Consider the following 16,340-nt stretch of genomic DNA (forward strand, 5'->3'; position numbering starts at 1 on the left):
AATGGAGTGCAGGTGTTTGGCAGAGCTTGCCAGCAGATGGTTCTCAGTGAAAAGGGCTTGAGGAGCTCTTCCTAGGCTGGTCAGCCAGGACTATCTCCTAGGCCAGATTTTTTTCGGGTACCCTGTTTCCCCTTAGGAATTATCTGTGGCAAGGCTGGGATTCAAGGTAGCATCATGGTGCTAGTGTTGGCTATGCTGTCAGCTACTTATTAACACATGCCATATTGTGTTCTGTGTAAAGATATATATTTGAAGATGCATGGGGACAGGAGTGCCTGAAACAGGAAAAGCCAGGAGCCATAAGGAAAGGAATTTACTTTCATTGCATTACCTCTTTGGAGGGTATTTTTAACATCTGTACCACCTCCAGGCTCATTTTGCATCAGCTGTAGACACTCTGACATGGTTTGGGAAAAAGAAAAAGAGAACCCATATTCTAAACTACATTGTTCTGTCCTCAGTTCCTGGCTGTGATGTTCAGTAGCCTGGATGGGATTTAGGTGTGAAGAGGGAGAGGCCAGCAGAACAGTAGTGCCTACCAGGAGAGGACTGGAGCTCCTCAGCTCCCCAGGCTCTCTGGCTGCACCTGCCCAGGGGCTGTGTCCTGGCATCCCTGCCATGCCTGGCATGTCCTGCACTTCAGCAAACCTGATTGCAAACCTGAGACATGTCCACCCAGAAACCCCCAGGAGGGAGCTTGGGCTGGAGTTGTTCCTGGCATGGGGGCCTGGAGTGAGGCTAGGGGCATGAAATGAGCTGTTGGAACAGTTTGGAGTGTGAGTGGGAGGAGGGTTACAAATATGAGGGAGGAATTATGATGGATTTATCACAGCCTGAAATAAATGAACCTCTGGGAGGAATGATTTTGTAATAATTTGCATTTAGATACTCTGACACAGCCACATAACCCCAAACCTTCTGCAAACATTGTAATTAATTCAATCTCCAACATCCTGTGAGAGGGATAGAAATAGCACTATTTACATGGTTAAAGGAGCCAAGGATTCTTCACTCAGCATTGCATTTTACACCCCTGGGACTGCCCTTCTGTCTTGTTTCCAGAGCCTCCTGGTGGGGTGAAAGGCAGGAGCAGTGAACAGCTGGAGAGCTTTGCTGGGCACAGCTAGCTGAGCTCTGGTGTGTTCCAGCACACAGCCCATGGCAGGCAGCCGGGGAGCCCATGTGGGCAGGGCAGAGAGGCTGGAGCACACGGCAGAAGAAGTGGGGAGCTGAGCCCTGTCAGAGCTGAGCCCTGTCTCTGTTGTAATGCACTTTGTCTCAGCTCCTGGGAGCGGTGGCTGTGGGCAGGGCTATTCCCCTGCAGGGACCCTGGGCCTAACTCTATCCCTGAGTGAGAAGTAATGAATTTGATAGCCAAAATGATCTGCTAACCCAGCCAGCTTGAGAGGGTGTTTCAAGGACAATCCAAGCCTGTAGCTATGCAATGGGGTAGTCTCTTGTCATCATCAGCCTCCTGCCTATTCCATCCAGGACAGTTAAATCATAAATGAGGTACTTGCTTGATGCTGTTTTCTTGTCTGCTGTACCCTGTTTCTGTTTCCAAATGACCATGCAGTCGGTGGGTTACATCCCACCCCAGCTTCAGCAGATTTTGCAGGAGAGCTGGCTCTTCCAGAGGGACCCAGATTGAACCTCCCACTGTGACTCTGGAAGGCTTGAGCAAGCTGATTGTTTTCAGAGCATCTCAAAGTGCATCTTCTCTTACTTACACATGTGTTGTAGATCCAGGGTTGGTTCACTGGAAGCATATCCATCATCTTCAAGGAGATTTGAGCAGCTCTCCATTTGCTGCCAGTTTGGCTTCTGCCATACCTGCCTGTTTCCTGCAAAGCTCTTCCAGGGGTGGGAGCATGGGCTGTCCAGCAAGTGGTGAGCAACAACTCAGCTGTACCCAGGGAGAACTTGTGTGGCACAGCAGCGGGCAGAGGACACACCCTGCATCGTGGAGTTTACTCCTTGTAAAACACTTCTGGCTCTCTGTAGGTATCAGCAGATGTCTCCTGCCGAGTGAACCCAGATATATTTATAGTGCAAGCTTCAGCAATAGGACAAAGGCAAGTTGGCAAACAAAGGGACTTTGAAATATAAGGAGAACCAAAATATGCTCTGGAGCACATTTATTTTGGAATCAATAGAAAAAGGTTAAATAATAATAGTGAATGTTTCCAGGGTGGGTCACGTAAAAAGCAAAGAAAGCAAAGCATGTTCACAGTGCTGTAAGACTGTTCTGTGTGTGCTGAGTTTGAGTTACAGAGATAAATGATGAAAACTTTGCTTCCCACTGAGACAGAATGTGGTGGTGCTGAGCACCACACAAACACCTGCTGAGTACCTTACAAACACCTGCAGAAAGCTAAGATAAATGCTACTTCAAAAGGGATTGAAACTGCTCTGAGTTCAAGAATGGAAACAAGTCTGTATGCAATTCACAGAGTTGTGTAAAAGTAACCAATTTTAGCTATGGGTGTGATTTCTCCCTGGCTTTCTGCCTGTTTTTCCCCTGTCCCCCTTGGCTGTGTGGAGGCTGTGGTGTCGCAGCAGGGCTGCAGCCATCCTGCTCAGACACGCTGTGCCTCGCCCGGGCTGGGAGCGCGGCGCATCTGTCTGGTCATGTCCCGTTTTAACGAGCACAGCTCTCAGCACTGCTGCTCCTCGTGTCCCTGGGGAGCTCAGGGCTCTTCCTCCCCTCTTCTCCTCCTGGGGCAATCCCTACACCTTCCCCCTTGGTTTGCACAGCCTGTGCAGGGAGCCTGCCTCGCGGTGAACATGTTGCTGTCTTCTTGCAGGGACATCCATGTTTGCTCTCCCCGTTTCAGGCAGACCTCCTGCCTCAATCCTGCTGGCAGCAGGCCGGGAGATCGGAGATCCCCAGGGTTCCCACTGTTATAAATGAAAATTAGTCCAGCCAAATTAAAAATGAAATGATAAAAAATTTATTTAGGATCGAATTCTCTCTGAGCCAGCCACAAGGAAAAGGACAGCGCTAAGCTGGGTGACAGGAAGGAGCCTCTTGGCAGAGGTTCCCCTGGACACACACACACCCCCTCCTGGACCCTGCAGTTCTTCTAGGAACTGTTCTGCCCGAGGCCAGGATTTCAGCCATCCGCCTTTTCTTTCTATTCAGAGTCCCACATATTCATAAAGTTCTTTTCTCCAAGCCGGGGTTGAACAATCCAGGTCCAGGTGTGGACGATTTTTCCTGATGGTTACGGAACCGCAGCACTCAGATGTATCAGCCCGGAGGACTCCAGCGATCCCAATCTTGGGTCCCTACCAGGATGATCAGCTCCCAGGTGTTCCAGTATGGCCTTTTGGGACAGCCCATCTCCAGGATGATCAGCTCCCAGGTGTTCCAGTATGGCCTTTTGGGACAGCCCATCTCCGGGCCAGCCACATGTATTAGATTGTAAATGAGGCATTGTCCAAGAAAACCCGGCTCTGGTGTAACCGAATATGGGAGGGGGGCAGCTCACAGTGCTGGCTTGTGTACTTTGTAATAACTAAATATTATACATACCAAATCATATTTCCCTTGATTCAATACAACAATATTCCATTGGTGCAAATTATAATCATACATAACACCACTGATTTGCCTCGGTTTCCCAAAGCAAGGCGTTTGTAAAGGGCTGCTGGAGGGTTTGCCTGAGCCTGCCAGCCCTGGTGGGTGATGGCCCCCAGAGGAAATGGCGGGAGCGCTCGTGGTGTTGAGTGCGAGGCCTCTGAGCATGGCCAGGACCTCACCACCAAAATTCACCGTCAGCTGAGGAGGTAAAGGCACTTCAGGAAACTGCTGAGGTCCCCTGGGATCCATTTTTTGTTGATTGGCTTTTCAGAGAGGCCAGGCCTTGTAAAAGCCTCGCTTAGTCCTGAGGGCATCGAAGGCCTCATGGCCAGGTGCATCCCACAGTAGCAAAGCTTCCATCCTTGCCAGAAATCCTGTGGCAGCAGAAATGGGATGGAAAAGGCCGGACAAGAAAAAAGTTTTTTTTAATTTGCCGTGACAGGAATCAAAGCCATGTCTTGTCAAGAAATTCCAGCTCCCTTTTCCTGCCTGTCTGCCGCATGACAGCAGCCCTGACACTGTACAGATAAATACAGCTCTACAGAAAGGAGCCCAGGGAACAACTCGGAACAACCCAGTTCGTGAGGGAAGGAGAGGCTCAGGCAAGCCCTGGAACTGAGCTCTCACTTGGTGTGGCAAGCATGGAGCCACATGATATTTATATTTGACTCTTGAGCAAGTTGCTGTTTTTCCTGCTGCTTTGGACACTGGTGGGGACTGAAGTGGGTCCCAAAGGACACGGGCAGCCCCCAGGACACAGCACCCTGACACTCCTCTCAGCTGGGAGCACAACACACGGCTGGAGATGGGAGTTTCTCTCCTACAGAAGCTGGTGAGCAGCAATTCCCATCACATAAACGCGAGGACTGGCAGTGGAGATGCCCATGATAACCTGTTTTCCAAGGGTAGGCTCACCCCACACCCTGCAGAGGTTGCTCAAGGGTCATCTGTGAGCAGGAATCCAAGGCCCAGCAAAATACAAACTCATCCTGAATGGCTTCTGCCTCAAATCCATCAACTACAGAACACTGCAGTTGCTCTTAGGCTGCTAATGAGATAACTTTCACAAGGGTAGGACACATGCCCAGTTTCAGAGACCCTTTACCACCCATTTGCTAAGAGCTTTACACTAGAAATAGCTAAGGACTTCAATGGGAAACTCTGGAGACTGTGCAGGTTCAGGATTTGAAGCTGTTGAGACACACAAGATAAAACAAAATTTTAAAGATGTTTGGGCTCAGTTATGACATTAAGACAGCAGTCCTGTAAAAGTGCCAGCAAAATCATTGGCAATCCCAATCAAATTATCTTAAACATGGTAACTGCTTGGAAATTGGTTTATCTCAGAGCATATTTGGAACAAGAGGGGTATTTTATTGAATTGCTTTTAAGAACTGTTTGATTTCATTCAAATTAATTCTTATTGCTTGGGTAAGGCAAAACATAGGGTGTGTTTGTAGGTGGATGTGTCTTTGTAAGGACTCATCAGAACTTGAGCAATTATTTTTAAAATGTTGCTGACTTTGCCTATGCGAGCACTTCTCCACAGTAAAGAAATTGCAGAGGCCAGGAGAAGCTCCATAGTAGAGAATTTTTCAGTTTGACTGCTGAGTCCTCTCACCTTTCATGTTCTTCCTTAGAGCAAAGGGTATATTGAATCAGTGATTATCCTAGCAACCTTTTTTGGGGTGGTCTTGTCTCTTTCTGGGAGATAAATTTTTCACTGAAAATTTCAATAGATGTGGAGGGGAATTAGCTGCCAAAAATCCACTGACATTCATCACGTCTCTGTCTCTTGAAAACTTCTCACTAGCCTTACCTCTCTGGTTAAGAAAATGCCATCTCAGGATATATTTGGTAAGGCAGGGAGCACTTTGGAGTTGTTGCTTTTTTTCTTGACAAAGCAGTTTCAAACAGCAGTGCTAATGTACATATTAAGTTTAATGAGTACAGCTGTCATTTAATCAGACTTCCATGTCTTCTGGGATTCTAGGCAGAGATGGATTTTAGGAGAGACTTGTATTTCCCTTCTCCTTGCTCTGTATATGAATTTTTTCTCCTTTGCTTTTTCTTCCCTCACAGTCAACAGTGAGAAAATTTGTGCCTGCATTGATACCAACCACTGTATTAATGCAGAAGAACTCAAATTAGGTGGTAAATTTGACAGAAAGACCTGATCAGATCCAGGTTACCAGGGAGCTGGGATATTTTTAAGCTGAGATTGTCCAGCATGAAATTCTCCCTTATCCAGACCTGGCCACTAAAGTGCATTTTCTCTCATTTTAGGGGAGCACCTGCGAATCTGCCCACAAGGCTACACCTGCTGCACCAGCGAGATGGAGGAGAATTTTGCAAACAAAAGCCGAAGTGAATTTGAAGCCATGATGAAAGAGGCTGGTCGCTCTGTGCAGGCCATCCTAACAGCACAGCACAGAAGCTTTGACAGTAAGTAAAACCTGCCTGGTTCCCTCTGCTCAGGATCCAGTCACTGCTCAGTTTTCCAGGCACTGTTGGAGCCAGGAGTTGGTGTTTGAGACGCTTTTCTCTGCATCTCACTCAACAGTTTGCGTGCAGCATTGAGCTGCTGGAATTGTAGGAATTGTACCTCTGGCAGTGTTTCTGTAAGACCAAGGCATTCTGAGATCTCCATTTCAGAGCAGCCACTGGAGGAGGCTGGCAGCCTTGGCACTGACACAGCTGTGACAGGCGTGCTGTAATCAGCTCCTACACAGCAGAGTAGTTCTGAGGCAGTGATGTAAAACCTGGCACTGTGCCTTGAACTGTAAGGTGAACAACGTGGTAAAGGTGACTGGCTAGCCCTCAGTGGGTGGGGAGAGTTTAAGGAGACATGGATTTTTCTTGCCCTTTCAATGGAGATTGCAAGTGAAAAGGAGGTTAGTTCATATTGGATGCTTATAGCTGTCAGTTTCATACAAACATCAGGAAATGTTACAGAGCAGGAAAGCTCTTAGAGACTGTGCTGCATAAGATGTTGTGGACAAACATTCTCTCCAAAGTCCAGTATCCCTCCTATCTAAGCAAAGGCTAAGGATGGCTCTGTCTTACTTTTATTGTTCCCTGAAAAACCCATTTAGCAGTGCACAGTAAGCCTGGAGGTCTGAAGGCCGCTGTAAATAAATGGTTTACTGACAAAATTGAGATGACCTGTGATTCAGAAACTGTATCCATTATCAGATTTTGAAGAAGGTCAGACACTTAGAATCATGGCCCTCCTAACTTTATCAACAGTCATCATCACGGAGTTACCATGAAAAGGAGTCAGGAAAAGAAGCTGTAATAGCCAGAAAGGTGGAACTGGAAATTCAAGTAGTAAATAATAGATCTAAAGAAATAAGCCTGACCTTCAGGCTTACAACCAAGATGAAGTGCTTTTACACTAAATAGGAAAAAAAGGCAGTGCATCTCTGCAAAAGGCATTGTGTGTGTGGCCAAGGTTGGCCACAGCAAAGGCATTCCTTTATAAGCTCAAAATTAATTGATTTTCACCCGCTTTAAAAGGTGACAATCAGGATTTTTAAAAGCGCCTGACAATGGTGGTTGCTCAGACTGATGTCTGAATGGGACCTGACGTAGCTGCTGCTGAGCACAATCCCCAACCTCTGAAATCCAGCCCTTTGCAGGGGTTAGTGCTTGGCACCCTTTGTCTCCACTCCCTGTCACAATTCTGGCTGCTGTATCTGCTCTTTATTTTCACCACAGCCACTCCAAAGAGCAGAGTTCTGCATCTGTCATGTAAGAAAGTGCAAAATTTGATGGAAGCATAGAGGATTATACTAATAAGCAGAAATTTCCTAGTGAGGAACTGGTTTAGTCTAAGTGTGATGTTTTGGTGGATTAATAATAATAATAATAACAACAGCAGTAAGAGTAAAAGTAAGCAAAGCCAAGCATATAAAAGGGGGCTGCTTGTGTTGAGATGTCAGTTAGAGACATTTAGTTTTATTCCCCAGTATTTTACAAAGATAGAGCTTTATTTCTGTGGTGTATACCCAAGTTTCTTTTAAGTATCAAACAATGTAAGTGTTCAATAAGCCAAGTATTACTTTAACAGACCATAATGCACAGTTCATTGGTGTTCTGTAGTGGGAATAACCTCACTTGAGCCCACAGGCCAGGAAGATGCCTCCTGCTCCCATTACACCCTTTTTGTGTGCTTAACTACCCTTGCAATCAATACAGAGTTCATAATTTATGCAAGACATGATTAAAAAAATCATCATATTGTGTCTTCGTTTCAAGCATGACTTTACCTTTAAATAGTACTATTAATTTTTTCTTTAGCTGCTGCATAAATGGTTTGAAATTGAGGGAGTTCTGGTGATGGGGCAATGGGATCACCTCAGCTCCTGAAACAATGCCACAGAAACTGCCCTAGCTTCCAGGAAATGTAATTAATCTCACCGTTAACAAGACTTTTTGCAGGTAGTGCTTCTTAGAGCTGTTCAATAAAGCTTTTTTATGTCAAATGGATGAGTTCTAGTCTTGCTGGCACGGGATGCCTGCGTTTGTTGGATTTCCTCAGCAGCAGCTTGGAGTGCAGCTTTTGGGGTTTCAGAACTATCAATGCACAGCTTGTCCTCACATTAGTGATTTCATTTGGCCTTAGGAGAATGCAGAGAGGCTCCACTGGATGGGGATGTCCAACCCTTTCTCCAAGTATTTGTAGCCCGGAGATCAGATTATTCATGTATTCTCTGCTAGCAGGTGTGGCACACTGAACTTCGGGCCTGGAGCTGTCTTATTTTTGGATGCATCACAGCAAATCTTGTGCCTGTACTCTTACTGCTGATCATGGTAATAGTCTTTACTAGTAAATTTCCCAAGCTCCAGATAGAAAATAGCAAGGCTACAGCAATCTGCCTCTGAAGTAATGCTCTCCATGCTTGTGGTCAACATTTTGCTTTGGAGAGTAGTTCATCCTTGCAGGTTGTGGTCTGTAAAGCCCTAAATTGTCAGCATGCCTCTGCTCTGAGCTGCAGCTTTGTGTTGTTGCAAGGAATTACAGAGTCTGTTGTTGCAGTCTCCCTGGCTGCTTTTGGGGCAAACACGTTGTGTCCAAGAGCTGAGTGCCCTTTATCTAATACAAAGTACTTTTAGAGAAAATGCACGTGTGAGATACAGATGACATGCAAGAGGTGTAGCCATATATTCAGAAGTGAGGTGTGTGGAATAGGACCCTACAGTCTGAGTGCTCTCTCTGCACAGCAGAGGACACATGGCTTCTGAGATGCCCTTCCTCCAGGATCTGCCAGGGCTAAATTTAAACAGCCTCTGGTATTGCTTAGCTGCTTACTAGCACATTTGTTGTTTTGCTTTATGTTACTGTAGTTAGCAGAATTTGGAGACATCAGTTGCAAACTATACATGTGGTCATGGGCTTGCTGTTAGACTTTTAACTGAAAAGGTAGCATTTTGCTCTACAACCAATTTGGTTTAACTTAAAGAGAAAGAAAAAGAGCCAGAAGCAGAGACCATGAGTGATGGGAGCATATGCTTTTGATAACTAAGTGCTAGGGAGGATGTTGTGGTCAGAGTAGAGGTATTTTTATTAGCAGGATTAGAGGCACAAATTCTTTGTTAATTCTGATGGCCCAGGGCTCTTGGTCAGACAGGGAGGGAAATGCAGTTACCTGGGAGCAGGGCCTGTAGCAGAGACCTACTGGAGACTCCTAAGTTGGTTTTGGTTGGCATTTATGTACCTGAAAAAATGTATATAGCCTATATTTAGAAAGAAAAACATGAATAACAAAAATAAAAACAAACTGGGAGTCTTAAGGAGAGCTGGAGTACAGCCTCTGTTGAGACTGGTACTAAATACTGTTTTAAAGGTGCTTCCAACACTGCAGAACGTGCTTATTTTCAAACTGGCAGCTTGTCAGTGAATGGGGAAATTTCAGTATCTATTATTGCAAAGTTAAATACCTTGACGAGGAGCTTTGTCTACTCAGTGGTTCAGGATACAGATGTGAGCTGGCTGTGCCCCTCTGACAGCTGCAGAACAGGACTGGCTCTTCAGTTGTGCTGAGAGGGAGTTACAAACATTGCTCGTGTCTGGGGGAGATTCCTGTGGAAAATTAGCTTTTTTTTTTCATATCACACAACTGCATGTCAGTGTTGCTCACAATCATGGGAATTCTGAACTCTTGTCCTTCCCAGTACAAATTAAACTTGTACTGCCATAATCTCTTGCAGCAATGAGCCTGGAAAAACTTCTGGGCTGTGCAGGAAAGGCTCTAGAAGTGATGTGTGGTGCCTGGTCAGAGCAGTCCCTTTCCAAGGCCATGCAGTCAGAGGTGGCTGCAGAGGGGTGCACAGAGAGAGCAAGAGCAAGCTTGGAGTGACAGTGAGGGGCAGCAAGCAGCAAGGAACAAGCCTGTTTTCCTAACCTTTGTGAAAGCTCAGTTGTTGAGAATATGATCTTTGTCTGTCTCTCTGTTTTCTCCCTTTTCCCCCACTTAAATCACTTTTTAATAATACTGCAATGTTGCGCCAATCTTTCCTTTTGGTGCACTTAGCAAGCAGTCCCTGTGTGACTGCTGACCTTTAGCTGTGAGCCAGGAAATCTGTCCTTTCAGAATTGTTTCATGTTTTCAGGAAATATCAACAAGCCAAAACAAAAAACCTTGGCTTTTAGTCCACACTGCACCGTCTAAAAATTATTTGTAGCTCTCATAAAATCTGTGAGTTTTAAGCTATGACAATCAAATGAAGATTAAAATTTTCTGCTTTATAACTGGCTGGTCATTGGAAGGCTGATGTCATGTAAAATCTTTCATAATGTCCAGTCTTGGTAGCTGGAAACTGCACATGCAGAAACACAGACCATGCAGATAATTAACATTATTTGGAGTTAGTTTCAGACAGTTACATATTTCTCATGAAGATGAATCATTGTTTTAAATGTTACAAGGTGGGAAAAGTCCTAGAAGCTGTTACACACTGATGGTTAAAATTTTACAGATTTCTAAAGGTCCCTTGTTTAAAGTTCAGCCAAATGTGTCTTTGTCAGAGGAACTGAGTTATATAACCCTCAATATCTACAGGTGCAGCCCCTAAAATTACTGTTGGAGAGAGGCATACATAAATATTTTTTTTTTACATTCATGTGAATGCTTAAGGAAGCTGATCAGGAGGTTGTGGAGTAAGCCCAGCAGGCAGAGCTCTGTTCTGGACTACAATCCAGACCTGAATCCAAATTTTGCTGGCATTTTCTCAGTTGATTATTGATAGCTGAACCAAGGAAGCCCTGATGACCTGAAATTTTAAAGTATCTGAATTTGGTGGCCCATGCACCAAAAGGTGTATTCTGAGAGATGCAGGACTCAGCTGTGCAGGGAATGATTGACACAAGCCCTGAGCAAGAGTTGTGTGGGCCAGCAGAGCTGCTGTGTCCCCAGAGCTGCTGTCCCAAAAGCACCGCTCCACACCTGCAGTGTCCTGCTGCCACTGCCCTCGGCCGCGGCTGTTTCCTGGAGGCATCGCATGGTTTGGTGAGGTGCTGTCTGAAAGATACTGTTTATGTGGAAACAGGGAAGAAGGGTTATGCCTTCAAATGTGGAAATGCTGCTGTGTTTAGAAATAAGTTCCTTTGTTTCAGAGGTTGTGGAAGGGAGCACTTGTGGAGCGAGCAGAACTGCTCCAGCAGCGGCGGGCTGTGCTCTGTGAGCTGCCTGCCTCCTGCTGCCCCTGGCACCAGCACTGCCTGCTCCCTAGGGCCAGGAATTTGAGTTAGGACTTCAAATGGATTGCTTTCCATCCAGAAACCCCAAATTGCCTGGGAGCACTCTTTCTTGTGGTGACTCCCCAGGCCAGGGCTCTGCCCTGAAATTGTGGTGCGTGGCTCAGCTGGTGGCCTTGGCCACGGGCTCAGCCCTGTGGGAGAGCTCTGACCTCTGAGGCATCCTCAGGCAGATGGGAGGCAGCAGGGCCCCCAGCACCCCATGGGACAGCAGGCTCAGCTGTCCCTCTGATATGTGCTGGGGACATGGCATGGCTTCCTTAGCTCACCTGAACTTTGTCTTTCTTAACAATGTTGCATTGGCTGCCTACTGTCTCCCTACTAAACCTCTACTGTGAGACAGTGCCTGTGCATGGGCATTTTTTCCAAATGGAGAAGAATGAGTGGGCCTAGAACATTTCAGCTCCTGAACAAAAAGCTGGTAGAGTCAGGAAGACTGAGTTAGATGGGGAACTTAAGGGTAGGAAGATGTTTCATCATTTTTTCTAGTGGCATGACAAAGGAATGGGAGGAAAAGAAACCTGTGAATGAGTGTTCATCACCTGCACTGCATTTTTCTGACAGGCCAGGGGCAACCTTTTTGGTAAAATTGCTCTACTGGAAACACCATTGTTTTGTGCCTCTTTCTGCACAGTGCTTAGGCAGATCATTCAGAAGAAGGCCATTTGTCCTACAGCTTTACCTCTGGGATGCATTATCAAAAGGATTTAGAGGCCATCAAAGATGATTCCTCTGGCTCCCATGGGCTTCCTTCCCTTGGGGTTGGTTTGAGGAACATACATACAGGGAGAGCACCTCCTTTAAGCTGATATTAAAAAGCAGAGTCTCAGGTGGATCCAGGACAGAGAAACAAATACTGGGGTTCCCTTGGAGGTGTCCATAGGAAAAAGGCAGCAAACACCCATGCTCACTTCATATCTTGTTCCCCCAAAGGAACCAACTTAAAAAAAGCCTAGCACAAAACAGGATTTATGCTAGCCAGGCTGTCACCCCCCCCCACAGTCAGGGTCCAGAGAAAGGAGATGCTTTCATGTGTGGTGCTGAGCATCTCGTTTGGTGTTTATGGGTTCCTGGAATGGGGTGCGGCTGCCGAGGTGCATTCCCGGGCAGACGAGATTAATCCTGACAGGTCGCTGCCTCGGGGAACCAAACGCTTAGGCTCACCTGTAACAGCTCCAGCACCTGGAGTTTTCTCCCTCCTTACAGCCACTTCTCTTCACATGTCATCTGGGAGGCTCTGCTCTGTGCTGCAGGGTATATTGCAATGTACATGCAGCACTTTGCTTAACAGATGGCATAAGCACAATATTCTCTTTTATTGAAAGAAAAGACAACAAAATGCTGGAGTGGCTGGGATGAGAGCACTGCACTGGGGTGCCTCCTGCAAGAGCCTGCACACCCCAAGAGATTAGCTGCTTCATTCTTTCAAAAGTCAGGTTAGGTGGAAAAGGTACATCAGGCATCTCAGTTTCAGCAGCTGTCACCATGTTTTGTCACACATGCAAAAAAAGCTGCCTCTGAGTGCTCAGAGAACAGTGAAATGTGCATCTGCTTGGGGCATAAAAGAAAGCACCTGCTCTTCTGAGATACGGGATAACACAGGCATATTTTGCGAGAAATTAGTGGTGCCCAGATAGTAATCTCAGAAGAAGGTGTTGGCAGAGTTTATTTTAACATTCAGGACACAGTGCATGAATCTCTTTGAAAGCCTCTGATTTCACAGAGGAAGAAGCCAAGCAGCCTAACTTTTATCACAGGTGCTGGTGTTGCCTTCAGTGGCTGCAGAGCCTTACTCCCATATGGCTGGATGGAAGTCAGGGCAAGGAATGGGAGATGAACAGCTGAGGTTTCTCTGCAGAAGAGCCTGTGTCTTGAACCACTTTCTGCTCAGCCATTTTCTAGCTGGTTTACTGGCTTCACATGAAGCAGTTGTCACCCTTCATCTTTCTGATGGCCAGTGTTTCCCCTAAGAGGAAAATAATAGGATTTCCTGGGCTGCTTTTATTGTTGAGAAGTGTCGGTGCTCGGAATCAGCTTTTGAGGGAATATTTTTGTTTCAACTTGATGTTTGCCAAGACACTCGTCTCTGTTCCAAGCCAGGTGCTGTGAATATTTGGGAGCATGGGGGGCTGCTGTCCCCACCTAGAGATCACAATGAGCTGGAAAATATGCTACTGAAATATGTAACATGTCCTGACATAGGAGCTTGGGTTATTTTGAGTACTTCAAGGTATATGTTCTCATTTGAGATGATAAAAGTACTTTGTTCTCTCACACCAGAAATGCTTGCAGCAAACTGTTGATTCTGCTTTATTAATTATTGCCATTGAAGCAGCATAGAGCCAAGAAGTGCTGTAATGCACTGCAGGGCATCCTGCACTCAGGATGAGCCTCAACCTATGGTCCAAGGATTATGTTTGAAAATAAAAATAAAAAAAAACAAACATCTGGTTTGGAGAAGTGGATTATGGAGGCAAGAGATGAGTGGAAGGTCGTACCATAGGTCTGTGCTAGAGATGGGAACAGAGCTCAAGTCCCTGGGTGTTGAGTGAGGTTCAGGAGTACCTCTAGCTCATAAGTCTCTCTAGTTCATAAAAGAGCAACCCTCTTCTCGGAAGACACCAAAAAACATCATGTCATTCCCTGTCTTACAGGGGTTTATCAACTCTGTTTTCAGCACCCAGCCTAAGAGGGAATGGGCACTCTAAATACTCTCTGGTCATTGGTACTTGTGGTTTTTCTGTGCAAAGCCCCTTCTGAAGTGGAAGTAATGATCCAAATCATGAGGGAGGTCTGCAATAACTTGTGTAAATGGGGGCAGGTGTATAAGTCTTTTGGTGTCGGGTAACTTGTTGTGATTAGAGGAGTTGATCTGGTTTTTAGAGTGTACTATGAGTACCAGTAGTGCCAATAAGAGCTTGAAATGGATGTCTGCCTATGAGAAACAGGCTGAGAATTGTCTACAGGGAGACTCAAGGATAATCCCTTTCTGTGGTAAAAAGAGGCTGAATACCTTCACTCATGAACATTTCACCTTTGTATTTTCTATAGCTGCTTAAGGATGTAACTGTTCACTTCTCCCCCCCTTCCTATTCTTTGTTTTCTCCCTTCAGGCCAACACAGCTTCTTGCATTTAAAAGCACAGTTAAAATGGTGTAATGTGTGCAGAGCTTCTTCCAGTGCTTCACTTTCTGTCCAGGCAATGTTGGGGTATCTTTATTCTATTTCTTGTATTTTGTGAAATTTAGCCATGATAGAGGGAAAGAAAACTCTCATTTTACCCAGTAGTTCACAGCTACTTCTGAAGAAACCAGGTCGTGTTAAGTCATTCTCATTAAACCTGTAGATTTGGCCAAGACAGCAATGGGCTGAGTTTGTTTCACTGCAAAGAAAAATAGAAATCAGGAAACCCAGCTTCTATCAGGCCTGATATTACAAAATATGAGTGCAGCATCAGGTGCTCTGAGGTGGTGACCCAGGCAGGATAGACAATGGGTTTACTTCAGGTTGGTTGAGATTTTTAGGAGAGTAAGTGGAAAAAAAGATTGAGGGGTTTTAAAGATTTGTCTTTAGTTCTAATCCATTCTAATCCACTGCTTCCCCAGCAGGATCTCCCCTTTGCAGGAAGTTGTTTGACATTGCTCGGCAGTGATTCCTGCTGACCGAGGGGTAACATCAGCACACTCTTCACCCCAAGGCTGGGAGAGACACAGTGAGGCTGTTCATTAGTAGAGAAAATAAAAAGATTCATTTTTTTCTCTCTGAAGCGCCTTGCTATTGATTACCCACCTTTGTTTTTGCATGTACTGCTGGAACTCTTGTTTCCCTTTGTCTTAGCTGCATCTCCAAGCTGTACATTTTCACATTGTTCGCTACACCTGCCTATTTTTCAAAGCAGTACAGTTAAGATTGTGAATCCATTTAAACTCAGTGACTTGGAGATGCTGATAAAGCAGAGGGTCATAAAGGAATATATATATATATATGTGTGTGTGTGTATGTATGTAGATAGATGTGTGTATTTCAGTTGAAAGGAATTGCTGTGTTCTTTTGTAGGTGTTGTTGCTGGGAATGAATATTACAGTATTTTACATGTTGAGAGGTAACCAGCTTGTTAATTTGACTTTGGAATGCCACAAATATTTAGTTAAATATGAATGCTAAATCGTGAGTCTCCAGCTGTTCTTAAACATAAAGGAAGCTCCAAATGAAGGAGACATCTGATATAAAAAAGAGGAGCAACCTTATTGTGAGTATGGGGGGGGATTCAGCTTTTTGGTTTTCATTTCCAGTAGTGTTTAGCAAGAAATGCACCCCATGGTGACTGTCTCTGCTCTGCAGGTTCCCAGGCTGCATGGCAATGATAAAATAAACAAAGCCCAGCCTCCCTCCCAAAACCTGAGACAGCTGTGAACTGGGGATCAGCCTGTGGCTTTATCAAGGCTAGGGGAAATAGTTTGTTACAATTTGAGTATTGAGTTTGGATTCAGCTTTTAGTGTTCTGGAGATAATTGAGCAGCTTCCTACAGCCCCAGCACTCGAGCGATTCCCTTGTAAAATGCAGCCTTGTTTTAATGCTGCTAAAAATGAATCAATTAGTCTTCAAGGAGTAATGAATGCCAATAAAAGTATTGTGTGGCAGCATGTAGTAAACTTCTTGTGGAGGAAATGGCTGGAATTGACTTTTCTGAGAGCAGGATTTCAGCTCTCTTCTGATGCACCCATCCGTGCCTGCGGCTCTGCTCCTGCCTTCCGGGTCATTAAGAAAGGCAAGGGCTTAGGTGGAAATAGCCAAGAATCATTATAGCTTCAATTTGCTGGCTTTGTGCTTTATTTGTGACATCTGAGGGCAAAGTGGAGCATCCTGTTTGTCTTGGTTCACTGTAAATAAGGACTTGCCTGTGTCTGCTCTCCAGTTCTGGCTTACAGGTAATAATGAGAGAGGTAGGGTTCCTCCTCCTCTAGTGCTGACTTCTTTGGCTGGAGCAGGGACTG

At 45.4% G+C, this 16,340-nt stretch overlaps 1 protein-coding gene across 1 annotated transcript in view; it reads left to right on the forward strand.

Annotated features, from left to right (window-relative positions):
* Positions 1-16,340, forward strand: part of GPC1 (glypican 1) — a 203,394-nt gene that overhangs the window by 98,842 nt on the left and 88,212 nt on the right. Inside the window, exon 2 of the mRNA XM_030280744.4 lies at positions 5,873-6,031. Coding sequence (XP_030136604.4) covers positions 5,873-6,031 — 159 coding nt within the window. The remainder of the gene's footprint in view (positions 1-5,872; positions 6,032-16,340) is intronic.

The sequence above is a fragment of the Taeniopygia guttata genome, chromosome 9 (genome assembly GCF_048771995.1).
Source record: "Taeniopygia guttata chromosome 9, bTaeGut7.mat, whole genome shotgun sequence".
Classification (NCBI taxonomy): Eukaryota; Metazoa; Chordata; class Aves; order Passeriformes; family Estrildidae; genus Taeniopygia; species Taeniopygia guttata.